The sequence below is a fragment of the Sylvia atricapilla genome, chromosome 2 (genome assembly GCF_009819655.1).
Source record: "Sylvia atricapilla isolate bSylAtr1 chromosome 2, bSylAtr1.pri, whole genome shotgun sequence".
Classification (NCBI taxonomy): domain Eukaryota; kingdom Metazoa; phylum Chordata; class Aves; order Passeriformes; family Sylviidae; genus Sylvia; species Sylvia atricapilla.
This window is the reverse complement of record NC_089141.1, coordinates 26,369,671-26,386,786: the sequence shown is the minus strand read 5'-3', so window position 1 is coordinate 26,386,786 and position 17,116 is coordinate 26,369,671. Positions and strand designations below refer to the sequence as shown.

The 17,116-nt window shown below is 44.5% G+C and overlaps 2 protein-coding genes across 2 annotated transcripts in view; both read left to right on the top strand.

Moving 5' to 3' along the window:
• The first annotated feature begins 688 nt into the window (after nt 1–688).
• On the top strand, nt 689–1,856 carry LOC136373576 (olfactory receptor 10AC1-like). Its single transcript, XM_066338495.1, has one exon. The coding sequence runs from the start codon at nt 846–848 to the stop codon at nt 1,854–1,856; it is 1,011 nt and encodes a 336-aa protein (XP_066194592.1). The 5' UTR covers nt 689–845.
• Nucleotides 1,857–12,484: 10,628 nt separating this feature from the next.
• The window catches only part of EPHA1 (EPH receptor A1), a 34,154-nt gene continuing 29,522 nt past the window's right edge, over nt 12,485–17,116 (top strand). The window contains exons 1-2 of the mRNA XM_066341094.1: nt 12,485–12,578; nt 15,640–15,707. Coding sequence (XP_066197191.1) covers nt 12,512–12,578; nt 15,640–15,707 — 135 coding nt within the window. The 5' untranslated portion in view covers nt 12,485–12,511. The remainder of the gene's footprint in view (nt 12,579–15,639; nt 15,708–17,116) is intronic.

The following is a 17,116-nucleotide window of genomic DNA, read 5'->3' as shown; positions in this document are numbered from 1 at the left end:
ATCCTCATGCCTAATCACTGAAACCCTCTTTCTGTATGAACCTTATGGCAGATCCACTGTGAAGAAGGGAAAAGCCAGTCAGAGGACACTTCAAATTCCCAGTAATTGGAGTCAGGCTGTAGCACAGAAGCTCCAGCTCACCCTCTGGTTATCCTTGCACATCTCTGACACAGATGTAGGGGTCTGCAGAAGTGCTGAATAGAGAATTAACAGGTCTGCCTGGAAGTGAAAGCACAAGGAACAGCAGCAGCTTCTGTGAGACTTAGGAGATGATGGTCTTCAGGACCTAAATGCCTCTGTTTGCAGCTTCTTTGGACACTCAAATCAGGAGGGAGAGTCCAGTGAAGACTCTCAAAAGCAGGACAGTTCAGTCAGACTAGTCAGCGTCAACTCCTGAATGATACACAATGCATGTTCAAAACCTGCACATGGTCACAAACCTAAGAACAACTCAGAAGAAGTGATGCAGACTCCACAGCTGACAGTCATTGTCACCAGTGCTATGGCGAAGAATCCTAGGGAGATTGTTTGGGCACAAGAACCTTGGTGGTTGTGAGAATATGGGTCGTCTGAGAGTGTGCTGAATGTGGCTAAGTGAAATCAGGCTTGGAGTTTGGGGGTTTTTTTTGTTTGTTTGTTTGGTTGGTTGGTTTTTGTTTTGTTATTGGGTTTTTTTGTTTGTTTTTGGTTTGTTTTGTTTTGTTTTTTTCCCAATGAAATCACCTTCCTCCCTATCCAAATAAGCTTTACTACACCGGTTCTACAGTAATGCAACATTATTTCCTATATGGAATCAATTGCCAAGCATCACACTCGGCTGTTTCCCTTCTGTTTCTCTCCTGCAGATGCCATGTGAAGGCTGCATGGAGAGAGACAATGTGAGCACTGGCGCAAGCATGGAGTTCCTCCTGCTCGGCTTCTCCGAGCTGCTCCGTCTGCGGGTCCTGCTCTTCCTTATCTTTCTCGCTGTTCATCTGGCCACGCTGGCAGGGAACATAATGATCTTCATGGCGGTGGTTATGGAGCCCTCGCGTCCACCCATGCTGCTCTTCCTCTGCCAACTCTCTGCCGTCGAGCTCTGCTACACTTTAGTCGTGGTCCCCAAGGCGCTCCTCGGCCTGGTGGCGGCGGACGGCAGCAGCATCTCCTTCCTGGGCTGCGCCGCGCAGATGCACCTCTTCGTGGCCCTCGGGGGCGCCGAGTGCTTCCTGCTGGCAGCGATGTCCTACGACCGCTACGTGGCCATCTGCCAGCCGCTGCGCTACGCGGCCGTGATGAGCGAGGGGCTGTGCCTGCGGCTGGCCCTGGCCTGCGCCCTGGGAGCCTTCGCCGTGGCGCTGGCCTTGACGGCGGCCGTGTTCCGCCTGCCTTTCTGCCAGCCACGCCGCATCGACCACTTCTTCTGCGACGTCCCCGCCGTGCTGCAGCTGGCCTGCACGCACAGCTACGGCCCCGAGCTGCCCCTGCTGGCCGCCTGCGTGCTCCTCCTGCTGCTCCCCTTCCTCCTCATCCTGGCCTCCTACGTTTGCATCGCTGCGGATTTGTTACGCGTCGCCTCCCCGGTGGCAAGGGGCAAGGCCTTCTGCACCTGCGTTTCGCACCTGACCATCACCTTACTGCACTACGGATGTGCCACCTTCATTTACATCCGCCCTAAGTCCAGCTACTCACCCGCTCGAGACAAGGTGGTGTCTCTGGTCTACACCAATATTACCCCGTTAATGTATCCCCTCATTTATAGCCTGAGGAACAAGGAAGTGAGAGGGATGCTCAGGAAAATGCTGAGGAGGAAGAAAATAGCTCAGGTGAACTGGGATACTAGCAGAGTTGTGATGTGTGTGTGTGATAAATCTTAGTGGAATAAACACATGCTCGTTGCAAAACAGCCCCATAACCAGATCACCATAGACTTTGCTAAGGCACATATCCAGGCAGGATTCCGCATGCATCACTACATTTATGAGAAAAAGGTATCTCTGTTCAAAAAAATCCCCATCCTAAGACTTGACCTACAGGAAAATGCTTAAGTGAGTTGTGAGGATGAAGAGCTTTGATCCATCACTGGTCTCGCTTCTGTGATCACATACATATTCAGGCTTACATTCATAGTCATCCCAGCACAATCAGAAGATCAACACAAACATTTTTAAAGGTAATAAACCAATATTAAAGGATTAGCTTCATTATTTTTCTGTCAAGATGACAGTAGAAATTGGGTAGTCAGTACAAATTTTAGACTGGTAAGTTCAGCAGCACAATAAATCTGTAGGGGCTTAAAGGAAGGTTAAAAGAAAAAAGTCCATGGCTATTTAGCTGCGGTTTTCTCCAAATTTAGCAGAAGGCTGCTCTCTGGCATCCCATGACAAGTGGAAAGATTGTTAGTGTAAACTCATCTAACCTTGAAATATTCTAGATATTGAAAGTTAAAATGCCATCAATCCGACAACAGTATGACTTTCCTATGCCTGTTCTGCAGGAAGCAAAACATATTTCCTTTTATAATGAGATGCTTTAGGCTTGGATTGTTCCTATGGCAACACAAAGGCTAACATACTTGTCTTATCATGTGACTTTTACCAGGAAAGACTGCATCATATAAATATGAATGCCTAGAGAATGTTGAGATCAATAACTGTAAAAGTAATAACACTGCTGCCACAGTTATTGCAATTTCTTCAGAAAAACCAGGTAGAGTTACAGCACAGGCTGGACTGCAGCAGGCATAAGAGTCTGAAAGGTGCAAAGCAGTGTTATTTTATGAGTTTCTTATGTGTAGGAGGAACAGGGTGATTCAAACAAATTAGGGTAAATCAATTTTGGCCAGGAAGAGGGGGGAAAGAACCAACTTCATTATTTTATTTAATATTTCCCTCCCCCGTGTCTCCTTAAAGGCCACAGAGACCCAATGATTCAGAACTCACCTCTTACGCAGAAAATTGTTGAGAAAAAATTAAAATGTTTGCTTCTGTTCCTCTGTCTAAACCAAAGGATTTTCAGCACCCCAGCTGCCTTTAGCTCTCTCTCTGGGCAGATCGAGAGAGCAGAGTGGTATTTACTTTCTCTCTGGGCCACAATCATTAAAAATTATGGTAAGTGGATTTGACAAATGTAAGAAATTGGCACTGTAACTAAGGAAGTTAACTTGAAGCCTTCTGACAAAAGAAAAAATGTGGAATTTAAAACTGACATTAAAAGCTGTCTTCAAGTTCACAGTTCTAGCCTGCCTAAAACATTAACACAGAATATTGGCTCTCACGTCAATGAATACCTAATTACTCTGTGGGCAAACATTTAGCTGCATTACTTAAAAATTATCAAAGTTGCAGTGAACATTTTAATCACCTGCCAGCTCTTCTGAAAGTGAGAAGTGGAGGGTCTCAATGAAAGAACACTAAGTACTAATAGAGAAGTACTTCAGATTTACATTAGAGAAGTGCTTTGAATCAAATACTATTAAGTAACTGTAATGAGCACAGGAAAAATAGGAAGCATAAATTCTAAATCCTGTCAAGTCAAATCAACTTTGAAGTTAATCCTGCTGCAAGCAGCTGGCTGGACTTGAGACGGCCAGAGGTCCTTCCTGAGATTAGCAGGACTTTGCATCAGAGGTTTCTAACCTGCCTTCTAGGAGGTGTTGATATGCCCAAATGCCTGGCAATAAAACTGAAGGACAGAAAGACACTGAGGTTCATAGCACTGTTCAAAGCCCTGGTAGAGGCCCTCCCATATTTCTGGCAGCTGTGGGCATGGGACAGCAGAGAGATAACTGTTATCTGCTGCCAGCTGTGGGAAGATAGCAGGGCTATCCCCTGAGCTACGATGTTCCTTGTGAACCACTGCAGAACAGAGGCACCTGGGTAGACCTCTCCTCACTAAAAGGATACAGGTGATGCTTTTGGAAGGGAAGACATGGCTGAAACAGCAGCCAGATTAGACTCCCAGCTCTTTCATTCTGAGATACATGTGAGAAGTATAACAAGCAGTGGAAGCTTTCTTAGAAGACACTTTCTCTACCCGATGTCCTTGCAGATGAACGGAGTGAGGAGATATCCCAGAGCCCAAGACCATCCTCACCAGTATTCCCACACCCACTAGTCCAAGACTAGCCCCATCAGTATTCCCATACCCAATCACAGAACCCTTTCCCCCATCCCATGCCAGCTGTGTTGAACACTGTATAGATCTGCAGAGAGGACTCAGGAATAAGAGTGGGAAAAGGGGTAGCTTATGACGTAAGAGCAGCAACAATGTATAAGAGATATCAGACCCACTTCCTTTCTAAAGTGTTATCTTTTTATTGACTGGACCTGCCTGAGGTCCCTTTTCTACTCAACAAGTGGCTGTTTCAGTCCTGTTGACTCAGCACACTGTGTGCTGAGAACTAGAGAGTGCTCAAATGAAGTAAGGCAGAACCATCCCTGATGTAGGCATGAGCACAGAAGAATAATTAAAAAAGGTAATTTTAAAGTTATTTTCAGAACTTCACAGGGAAAGTAGGATCCAGCAAGGCAGTGCAGATTTTGACAAGATTTTTCCACATCCAACTGAAGATGGGCATGGAAGAGATCTTTCCATGGGTGTTGTGTTTTTTTGGGTTGGGTAGGGACTCAAGACTCCCCAGTGAATGAGTACAGCTGAGTACCTGCATTTCACAAATGTTCCTGTCCTTTCTTGGAAGAAGAATGCTTGCATTCCCAAATTCACAGAGACCTAAGATCTGGAAAACACAGATGTCATGAAGTTTTCCACTGAAACCAATTAGGACATCACTAAGAATCACTCCATGGTTTACACAGCCGTAAAAACAGAGTATTCACCCTTGCAATTAATTTCGTAAAGGCAGCCCTGAGCAAGCACTGTGTGAGAACACAGATCTTATCAATGGTGGGGCACCAGAGCCCAGTCTGTAAGAGTTCAACCTGTAAGATCACATCAGTGCTGTCCACATTCTTGAAAATGAAGTTTGGAGGATGATGGTACAGACTTTGGGCAGCATTCAGGATACTCAAAGTCCAGCACCTTGAATGGTAAATGCCACTGAAAGAGGTTTCTCCACTCAAGATGATGCTTCAAGGTGGTTCCTTAAGAACCTACTACCTCCTACTACCAGTACCAGTGATACTGGGAGGATACAATCAAAACCAGTGAAAAATACAGTGAAAAATGCTTTTTAAAAAAAAAATAATTTTTTGCACACTATCATGTTTTGCTGACAGTCCAGGTAAGACATTTCCTAAAAGCTATTCCTAGAAATAATCAATCTCCTAAAAAAATTAAATGCACTTGCGTTACAAAAACAAACAAACAAACAGCCCTCCCCCTTACCCTAAATCCTTATTTTACTAGGAGTATAAATACAAAAAGTTTATTTGGGGGATTTGTTTCTATTATGGGTAAGGAAAATTGAAAAATTGGCAAAAGTCCAGTTTTAAGAGCTTGGAAGAAATTTCAGTGTATTTATCTCCCCTTGACAAAGTCATGTTATCACATCTTGTCTATTTTGGCATACATGGAAAGTGAGTCCACCAGCCTTTCTTTCTTCCAAATTCCTTAAAAGCCTAGAAAACATGCAAATAATCCTATATTTACTCAAATAGGTTTTGGACTTTTTTTTATAATTTGAGCTGAAGCATAAAGGTGAAATTAATACAGCTATTTGCAACAAATAAAATGAAATGGATGTGGGCTTAGTAGTAAACCTAGAAAATAGATGTTATTATCATGAGGGTGAAAAGTTGTCAATGATTTGCTTTATTGAGAAAAGGCCTCTGCTTCCATGTTTATTATGAACATGCCAAAGGAGTAATATTTACTGTGTTTTGCTACTTACATACTTTACTATGATAAAGGCTAGAACACTATAGGATTTTCTCTTGCAGATAATTATAGATAGAAGACTTACTAAAGAAGAGAAATGAGTCCTTCCTGGGATTTTTTTTCCTATTATTACATGAAATTACATATCCAGCATATAAAATTTGATTGGTTCCTATATGATATAAAACAAATACGGTCTACATCCCCTAAACAAGCTAATGAGAAAGAAATATAGTTAAATAATCTGCCATTTCTCCACAGAATTAGACATTTCTACAAGCTTTTTTATTTATCAACTCAGTTGTTGCACTGGCCTTAAATTTCCTTAAATGGATGGTTTCAGGAAGCAACCAGGAACATGGGACAAAAATTAATCAGGAGACCAAAGGGGAGCTGAAGAATGAGGTGAAGCTCCTGCCAGCTGGTTGGTTTCAGAATTAGTTTCACCTTGCCCTACAAGCATCTCCACATCAAAAAGCTGACTGAAGGTGTTATTAATAGTTCCAGTACTGTATCCCTAACCTAAAGCTCTTGGCTCTAAAGATCCTATTGTGCTCAGTTGTCTTCCAAGCAAGCCCAGGAAAAAGTGAGAACGGGAAGGTCGATACCCACCCAGTGTGTACCCTTGGCTTCACCTGCATAAGTGCAAGAATATGAGACAGTCTGGTTTTACAAATTGGTATGTAAAGACGTGAGCCCGTCTGGTTCTACAAATTGCCATGTAAAGTTGAGGGAAGACCTGATGGCTCAGCAGCATATGGCCTCTAGCCTAGTCACTGCTGAAAATCAGGTCTCCTAAAATCTGTGTTGTGTTTCATTGTGGTTTCGGTGTACAGTTGCTCTCAGCATTCATTTTAGTTTTCATGTTTTGATTTAATTAAAGAGTTCAAGTTTCAAAAAATCAAGTGGGAGGCTGAACTGGGAATAGAGTTGGCAGTGAGTTGGGAAGATGTTAACACGTTCAATGCCCTCTTTCCACCTGCAAGATGTCTGTTTCAAAAACCTTCTCCTGATATCCACCTTGAAACCTCTCAGGGAGAATGCTGTTTGCTAACACAGTGACCAGCAGAAATTATCTCATTTCTGCACTGGACAGCAACTCTTCAGCATCAGGATCAAGCTACAACAGCAACAATTATGGGCAAGTTTATTGTGTTTAGATTGTGGAGGCAACTGTAATTTGTTAAGAAAAGGACTGTAAAACTACCTTAAATAAACAGATTATAAACAGACATGAAAGATTTTAAATGTCTGTTATAAAGCCCCAGAAAATAAAAGATTGATTAACTTAGACATTGACTTGTAAGAGTAGAAAAAATAAATTTAAAATCACACTACCTAAGTGACTAGTAATATGGGGTTTTATGGTATTTTAGTAAAGCTTTTTCTATGTCAGTGAGATATTTCCATGCTTGAACATAATTAATCCAAGAGTGAGAAAAAACAGCTAGAAAATATGAACAAATTACAGAGAGGTACGTGTTTGCCAGGCAGAGGTTACTATTGCTATATTCTGAGCTTTGATTCAACTGCTGAAAATATTATAACCTTACTTTTCTATAATGTAGTGGAATAAGTCCTCTACATGCTCTACGTTCCTTATAGTGGAATAAGCATCTCTATTAGAAATCAAATTTATCTATGTCAGATTTTATGTTTATCACACATACGCTGTTGTGTATGTGTTAGTAATGCTCAAGGAGAAATTGAATCCTCTTGTGAAATCTTAATGCCACTGAGATGAATAAATATCTTTAAAAGTGCCCAGGATGAACGTGCTCCCAAGAAGAAGCATTTAGTGTAGAACTGCACTTTTTGGATTTCTAAGTATATAATGTGCTGCAATAGTATAATGGAAAGTAACTAACTCTTGTGACCCAGATTTGTGCCACTTCGGGAAATTTTATGATTAGGAGGATGAATCAGATTCTATTATGACTTGGTTTGCATTGCTTTCCTCTCGTCTATACAAAATGTCACACCTCAGCATAAGCAAAGCCCTGTTTGGCTGCTCTCCCGGAGCCGGCCGGGATCTCTGGGGCTCCACAGCCACTGGACCACGAGGGGGAGCAGAGCTGAGCCAACACGGCAAGGGAATTATCTCAGGTAATTTCTGCGGAAAAGCAAGGTCCTCCCCTTCATTTGCAGCATGGTGTAATAATTTAACGCAGTCCTGTTTTGCAAGCCAAATAAGAGCATGGCAGACCATGGCAGGATAAGCTTATCCAGAGACAAAAGCCAGCAAGCCTGCAGCTCAGGCAGCAGTGCAAACATGCTTCTCTGTCTGATCAGGTGTCCAGCCAGGGCATCAGTAGGTAGAGAAACACCTATTAGTGTGTTGCTGATGATCAAGTAAGTGGAATTTTTTTCGGGAATACTGGACTTCTTCTAGTTCATGTACTGTAGGACAACTCTGCTGGGTGGAAGATAAATCTGGGAAGGTACCCTCCTGTTTTGACTGGAAGCCCAAGTAAGGAACTGTCTGCATTCCTGGTGGAAGATGTGATTGCTTATCCACCAGTGATGAACTGAATGAGCAAAAGATTAATGTGGGGAGGGATGACTGGAGGTCTTTAGCCCAAATGCCTGCTCACTGCAGGGTTAACACCAAAACTGTGTCAGGTTGCTCAGGGCCTTTCCAAGCAAAGCTTGTACATCTCCAAGGGTGTTTATCTCTGCATATGTGAGGAAGAATAAGGGAGTGTCCCCTGTTTCTTCTGCGTATGGAAACTCAGATCTACGCCTTGTCTCTATCAGCTTCATTCATTCTCTTGCCCTTGTTATTCTTCTCAAGGGAGAAAGATAACCAGCTCAGCTACTTGTGCAGTCAGGTCCTCGGGTCTCTAACATAGGGGTAGCTGCTTTGTGATCCAGAGGAGCTACTTGTGCTTCTTCATAGGAGTTTAAAGTAGCTTTTCAAAATAAAATCTGAGTTTCTGAATGAAAAATGTCCATATACAAAACTGATTTAACAGCATAAACCACTAAATGGTAGGAGTCTCTTTTCTGCAGAAAAACAGTCTGAAGTCAGCTGTTTGAAATATTCTAAGATAATTGCTGGTGGAGTAGAGCCAGAAAACCTTCTAGGATAAAAATGAAAACATTAGAATATTTAACTGTGGTCGTGCAGGTGAGAGAGAACAAGGGACAGAAAGCACAAATTCTCTACAGGGAGTAAGAGATTGAAACAGCACATATCTTACACTCTGCAGAGCTGTCATAGATTATTCCTAGAGTTGTAGAGATAGTGGATAAAAGGAGTGAATCAGAGACCACAGAACAAGAGCAAGTTCCTCCTTTAGACTGAAGTGGGGCTCGTTGCAAAATGCATTTGAGGCCTCTGGAAGACCTATCCATCAGTGTTACTTTGATACCTTACTGAAAGCCAATTCAGGATGCACAGATTCAATTTATCAGTACCAAAGGGATGCTTTGATAATCTGGGAAGTAATATCAAGTGAGGAAGTCCAGAGATTATTTATAGGTTCTGCTTCATTCATCATCTGTAAGGACATTTAACAGCACAATGGTGAAACTCATTAAAAATCTGAGGAGCAGCAAACACAGTAAACAATTTGTAAGAATCATATGAGACAGTTCTGTCTGAACTGCAGTTCAAAAGAAGCACGTCCCAGCTCAGCCTTGGGAGTGCCCTTTGACTTTCCCAACAGCACATCAAAACAAGACCTGGTGCAGAGCCTTCCTCCTCACTTTCCTCACCACAAGCCCACATAGCTGTAGGAGGAAAGCCCAGGTGTGTTGTGTGGTGATATTTTCCAGCTGGATACCTATCACAGTGATACTCAAAACAGGATACTGGGAAATGGAAGGAAAAAATGTGCCCTGCAATTCAGAAATACTCAGAGGGACAAGAAAGACAGGATGAGATTCAGCCCAAAGACATGCTGAGAGTGAGCTGAAAAGAAGTAGTTATCTTCTTAAAACCAAAATGCATGCCAGAGACAGGATGCTCACTGAGAAGCCATGAGAGTGAGAGGCTGTGGAGATGTAAATCATAGAATCACAGAATATGATTGTAGACAAAACATAAAAAGACTTTTTAAATTAAGTTCTTTCAGTTTTGTTTATTTGTTGTTTTTTGGGATTTGTTTGTTTTAGTTGTTGTTCATGTTTTTGTTTGTGTTTCTTTGCTAGACAGTCAGGGAATTAGTCTTGCCCAACGATTTCCAAAGACAAAACCCAAACTTGTGATGCACAAACAGAATAACACTGCCAATGAAATACTCAGCAGAGTTGTATGAAAATGCACGTGTGGTACTCACTCTACTGGCTACAGCCTCTGTGTATATTCCCTCTTCTTCCCTTTGGATCTGCATTTTGATGCAGAGGACACATGGGAAAGCAATCTTGCAGAGCTTTTGAAGATATCAACAAAGTTCTAGGCATTTGGTGTTTTTACTTCTGTGTCCTCCCACATGTTTATAGATTTTCTTCAGATCCTGATCCTGCTGTAACATTAGATCATATTTTGTTTCACTATCATTGCACACACATTCTGATTGAGAGCTACGCTAGGTGGTCTCCAACCTGAAAAACCACAAAGCAATACATATGATTTCTGACCACATTATCTGGAAAACCCCTGTTGCTGATCTCCATCTGCCAACATTACAAGGGGGAGAAAAAGAAAATAATTTTTTTTTAGGCCATGCTCTCCAGTAAGCCTTATAGTAAATTCTTCCTGCCTACTCCTTAGATCAGCTGTTCTGAGTTATCCGCACACCACTGAAATGGAGATGGAGAATCCCAAGGCTCTTCACTCCAGAGCTTGTCACTTATGGGATTTCACAGATGCAAACTCTATTAGCCCTGAAGAACCAAACATCAGGCCTCAACACTGACCTTTTTTTATTTTTTTTTAACCTGAGGAAGGACATGAGCTCCTGACCTGGAGCCTTGTCTTCCAGTTGCAAATGGTTCTTCTCCTTTTCATGTCTATGTAGGCCCTGCCTATGTCATCCCAACACAGAGAAGTTAGCTGTGGGTTTATCTGCCCCACTGCTACATCACAGACTGAAGAAGGCACAGAACTATACAAATGAAGACCTAAATGGATACATTCCCCCAGCATAATGCATTGTAGGCCAAAAAATCTTACATGACTCCTTCAATAGGAGTCATTTAAATGTGGGGCAAACATAGGCATAAAAGGTTGAGATTTAGCACCATGGACTGATAAAGAGAACTTTAGACAGAATTAAACTGTAACAAATTTAAGGTTCAACTACTCTGCCGTTTGCATTTGAATTATTTGCACCTATATTTTACTTCATGTGCTACATAAAATTTAAAGCTTAGTATTGTAACCATTTATTCTGAAATTTCTCTTGCCTATGTTCAGACATCTTGGGATAGATCTTGTTTTCTCAAGATGTATTGTTTGAGAATCACAGAATTCACTGAAAGATTAGATGCAAAGGGCCCTCAGAGAGTCCACAGTCCCAAATGCTGCTCAGAGTAGGGCTGACTTCGAAGGTGGCTGTGTTGTTCATGGCTGTGTCCTGGCAAATCTGGAACATCTCCAAGGGTGGAGATCCCCCAGTCACTCTATGCAACCAGACAAGGTCCTTTCTTGAGCCTTCCTTGGGGAGGAGGAGGAAGAGAGCAGGAGGAATGCAGCCATACAGCAAGTGTAAGTGTAATAATACCACATGTATTTTACCGGGAGGGGTGTAATAGCTGTGTATGGGTGGGAGTAATATCGTTGATGAATGCCAGAAGAGACAGAACAAAGGTAAGTTCTTTCATATTTACGTCCCTCACGAAGAAAACTAAAAGTCCCGTGAGGTCTTCCTACCCAGAGAAAGAATCCTTCTAGCTTGTTTCCTCTCTCACGATTTCTTTTTTGCTGAAAAGCAGGCACTGTCCATCAATGCTGAGGAGCTAACTAAATAAAACACAGTAATTCTGCCAGACTAAGTGGTATCGCTGTTGCTCTGTGACGTACTTGGCAATGAAACGAGCCGCTGTCCCTGTGTACAGATGGAGTTCCTAAACATATGCAGTGAGGATGGCCCAGTGGTTTTAGCCCCATTATCACAGCTCACAGAATCACACAGTGGTTTGGCTTGGAAGAGACCTGGGAGATCATCTATTTCCAACTGCCCTGCCATGGGGGTTGGAACTGGACCTTCCACTAGGCCGGATTGCTCCATGGCTCCATCCAACCTGGCCTTGAACAGTTCCAGGGATGGAATAGCCACAAGCTCCCTGGGCAACCTGTTTCAGTGCTTCATCACCCTGAAGAATTTCTTCCTAAAATTTCAGTTTAAAGCCATTGCCGGGGCCGGCGGGACCGGCAAGGATGTCGAGGGCTGCCCAGGAGGTGGCAATCGGGAGCCTCTCACGGGAGTGGAGCAAAGGTGGAGGGAGGCTCCCAGGAAAAGAGGTGGCTGCCTTTAAGGTGGGTTTATTTGCCTGCCAGATGGGAAGTCTGTGACCAGCCCCTTAGAACAGGTAAAGGCAGTAAGGCTTCTCCACCCACTCGCCTTGATCTTTCATCACCTCCGTGGGCCAGGCGGGCGCTTGTGCAACGTGCGCGGCGCGCTCGGGAGCTGCGGGAGAGGCCCATGCGCTGCCCTCAGCAGCCCGGGAACAGCGGCCGGAGCCGGCGGGGGCTGCCAGCCGGGCCCCCTCCCCGGCCAGCCTGGGGCTGAGCACCTGCAGCGGCGGCATGGAGCTCTCCCTCGGGCTCCTTCTCCTCTGGGCTCTCCTTCGTCCCGAGGCGCACGGGAAAGAAGGTAAGCGTGGGACCCGCCGCCGGTCCCTCTGCCTGGAGGGCTGGGCTGGGGCGCGCAGGGAGCGGGACTGGCCCACGCGCCTGCGGCGCCAGGGACACCTCAGAGCCGCTGGGGTGACAGGGAAGGGCAGCCGGGGGTGGGGGGACCGGGGCCTGGCGAATCCCATCCGAATCTCGGGGGCTCAGTCAACGAGCCCACGATACGTTCTCCCCCTCCTTCACCTCCTCCTAGCTGAAGCACAAACGCCTCGGTATATCCAGCGATCCGAGGGAATTCTGCCCGTTTCCCTCAAACACGGGCCTTGCAGATAACAAGTTTAAACACAAACTCGGAAAGTTTCTCCCCTCCTCTGGCAACACCCCCGCAGTTTCCTCCAGAAGCCCTCTTAAGGACTTAACCCTTTGAGCCAGCAGACAGTCATTTCATCGGAGTCTTCTACCTACCCTACTCACGGAAGATGGAGCTGGGTTTTAAAATTTCCTCTACCACCTCTTTAGGCTTCCATGTTTCCCTTCTCTGTATCGCTTACTCTCTTTTATTAGATGTAGTGGGTTTTTTTTCCTTCCATCTTGGTAGTTGCACAGTGGTTATGAAACATGGGAGAAAGGTAACTTTTAATAGAGAGGTGAGGGAAGCGTAAGTCTCTGTTTCCTACCTCCTCCTGCGGTCAATTCCTGCCAGGGACTTCTGTTTTGTACAGCTGGGGCTTTTCCATCCCAAAGACAGTCCTCCTTCGTTGTCCAGGCTCTCAACTGAGGGGACTTGGTCATAACTGGCAGTCCAGCCATGGGCTCAGCTCTGATTCTGCCAGTGCTGAGCGATCTTTTAAAGCATCCTTGACAAGCACGTTTCCATTAAGGACCCAGCTACGTGGTGGATGCAGCTGGCAGACACTGTGCAGAAGGCCAGCCTGGGTGAGAAGTAACACCGGGTGGCATCACGCAGGCTTGGGTTTCCAGAAGCGTGTGACCAGTAGTTGGCAGTAACAGTAACCTGTCTGCCAGCTTCTCCCCTATCTCAACCATCTCACTTGGGCTGTGTCTGTGATCCACTCTTCCTTAACTTGTCTATCAGGGAAACAGCTCATTTTCCCGGCGTCCTCTCTTATCTAAAGCCTTTCTTCTTTTTGGGGACACCTCCGCCCCTGTGGCAGGACAGCCACGTGAGATGCCCAGCAGCAAAGCTGTGGACCAGAGAGCCAGCAGTCCCTGAATACTTCTATCTGTAGTCTTGACTGACCCAATCATCCTTTCTGCAGAGAATTCCGGTTGTGGGATTCACTTAGAGAAGTACTTCTCAGCAATGGACTTTGTCCCTCCTGTGGGCACTCAGCAGCTGAAGGAGCTGCCAGTGCTGCCAGTGCAGAGCACGGCACAAGGGCTCTGCCAGGTTCCTCTCCTGGCCACTTTCAAGTTCCTTTTTCCTGGCTCTGCTAGAGCTTGTCATGCAGCCCCTCTCACTTCCACACTGCCATTTCAGTCCTGAAGAGGATGGGACTGCATAGGTGTTATCTGGGTGATGGTTCTGGCAGGGGAGGCTATCTCACCCTCGGAGTTTTTGGAGCTAACCACAAAAGAATATTATCTCAAATAAAGAGATTGAGAGTAGAGGGGACGTGAATGAGAAGCCTTGTCTGGACAGGGAGTCTGTGGCTAGGAAGGTTGTGCCACATGACCATATTGTGAACACTTCGAACTTGCAAAACCTGGATTCCTGCTTTTCCCTTCTCCCAATCCTGAAAGGGTGTTTCAGAGGTGAGAACAGCAGCGCAATCCCTCTTATCTCTGATTCTGGGCCCACAGCCTGCTTCCTCATTCCACAGGACTCTTGCTGATCTGCACTTTACACTATTACTTATAGTTGGCAGGGAGTATTTGTAAAACAGTCAGATGAGGGGGAGGAAACCTGGTTATTTAAATGCCATTTAAAAATCTCCCCACTCCTACCTTTCACCCCCAAATTCTTTTCTGAGACGTTTAGAAACGACCCCTCTGACTACACCCACAGGAATCTAAAAGAGAATCCAAAGAATTTTCCTTGTTTCCTATGTTCCCAAGCAGGGACTTCAGTAGGTGCACAGAAACCAGTTGTCTGCTCTGGCAGCACCGGCAGACCCAAAGGCAGGCACGAAGCTGCACGTCCCACGGTGTGTCTTATCCCAACTCCTCTGCTTTCTCAATGTTTGCCTACAAAGTGACACATTTTCAACGTGTCTTTAGATCAGATCGAGACACAAAACTGTGATCGCATTTTCAAATTTCTTTGAGGGCTAAAAATGAACATACCAGTGATTTTCTCCTTTGTCACACGACTCCAGCAGCAAGTCTTAAAGCAGCCGTGCAATTCCGCAGGAGGTGGCCATACTATGGTTGGAGCCACGACTCTCTCTTGATGTCCCGGCCAGAAAAGTCGGAAGGTTGGGAGAGGGTTAAACGATTTCTAAACCACCGTCAGCTGGTGGACAGTCTGAGTTAGAAGCAGGGGGCTCATCAATTTGCACAACCGGTGCATCCCCCGGCTTTTGGGTACTGTGACAATGGAAAGTCCCTTCTACAACTTCACACTGCCTCTGTACTTTCCCACTGTGTTTCAAGTACTGAATAGTCCCTCCAGGCGACACTGATTGATCTTTTGTGTTGGTAATTTATTTGATTGCCTTCCTCTTCAGCCATTTAGTTTGCTGCCTTTTTATTTCAAGGAAAGATGTGTTCAGCTGCTAATACCGGGTTCCCATCTGAATAGGCTTCAGCCTCCTTCTTCCTTTTTGGGACAGTTTTAGGAAGTGATAAAATTTGTCAGGGTTGCATTTTTTTTGGATGTGTACAGGAGGGGGGAGTCTCATATATCCGTAAAAACTTTTAACTCCTGACTAGCTGCCCTGTCTTGTGCCTTTCCGTCCCTCCTCTAGTCATGCTTTTTCAGCGTGAAAGGCTTCGAAGGATTGGGGGTCGAGAGAGGAAATGCAGGCTTTACTTTCTTCGACAAAACAAGGACGGAACCATTCCGTGGGCCATATAAGTTGGGTCACCGATTTATTTTTTTCCTCTCTTTTGGTTTTCAGTGGATCTACTTGACACAAGCACTGCACAGGGTGAACTGGGCTGGCTTCCAGACCCTCCGGAAGTAGGGGTGAGTACCCACACTCAGGGAAGGGGAGCCACTGGCAGTACTAAATGATGGAAAAGTATAATCTATGTTGAAATTTCATCCTACTTCAGGAAACCGAGCTTCTGAGGCTCTATCCCCTCCTGGACATTTCAGGCTTTATTATAAGACTCTCTCCCTTCATCTGTGCAGCCTCACCCCTAGACAGCTTTTTAAGGACTGATGCCTATTGACTTCCAGTCTGTTTAAACATATCCTTGAAACATACTGTTTCCATGAAGTAATAAAGCAATGAAGAAAAATGAAAAAATCAATTAATCACCCAGTTTTTCATTTTGTCATGCTGCACATAAATATCATGTCTTTTTCTTTTCCTAGGAAAATAGGCAGAGCAAAAGTATTTCTGTCTCAGAGTCTCTCAAGAAATTAGAAACACATTTTTTAATTCAGCAGCTGACTGAAGAAATAACTCACGGGGCAGCAGTCTGCCCTTGTGGGTGGGCTGGAAGATTCTCGGACTTTACACCAAGCTGTGGTGTTTGGCCCACACAGCTGACAATGAGAGAGGAATTTCCCTTTGTTTTGTGACTGTAAAATTGAGTGGATGGAAGTGCTTCATAATGTACTCCTGAAACCGCTGCAATATTGGACCCTGAAAGACAGCTGAACTCTCAGCTATTTTCATATAAGTACAGCTATTTTGTATGAAGAACAGTTGAGCAGTCCCTCCGGTGTCACAACCTGCATCAGTAAAGGTGGTTTCCTTTGTAGCAGCAGTTCTGTGGGAGTGGTGGAAGGAAGGCACAAAGAAAAGGGAATTTAGGGACTACAGCTGCTGCAGTAGTTAGCACATATGTCAATACACAGTTTCAGTTCCTCATCCACGCTCTTGTGTTTGTAGGAAGTCCAAGCTTTCCAATGGAGAGTCTTCACCCTTCCTGTTCTAAAGTGGACCTGGGTTCAGCCTGTTCCTCACTCATTTTCATAACTTTCCTCTGTAATGTGCTGGTGTCTGGTTTAAATCCACCCCAGCCTCCTCCTCCCGGAAGCCTTGCTGGGTGAAGTAGAGCCAGACTGTGAGGTTCTTCTGTACTGGCATAACTGCATTTGTTTCATTATTAGTAAAGCTGTTTTGGTTACTATTAGTAGTATTATTATATCGTGCTCAAAACAGGTGCCCTAGTGAGACATGTATGTAGATCATGTTTTGCCCACTGTTCCCTTTGTTGTCTCATCAACTCTCTGTGTGGTAATTTTACCCCAATTCTAGGCCCCAGGCATGTTCAGGATGAAGTTTGCCTCCTGAAAATATTGAAAAAAACCCAAAACAACCCAACTGAAAAGTGCATTCTATTAAAAATCTGATAGACAGAAAATAAAACCTTTACTACAGAACATCTGAGTGTTGCACAGTAGGTTCAGAGCAGTGTGAG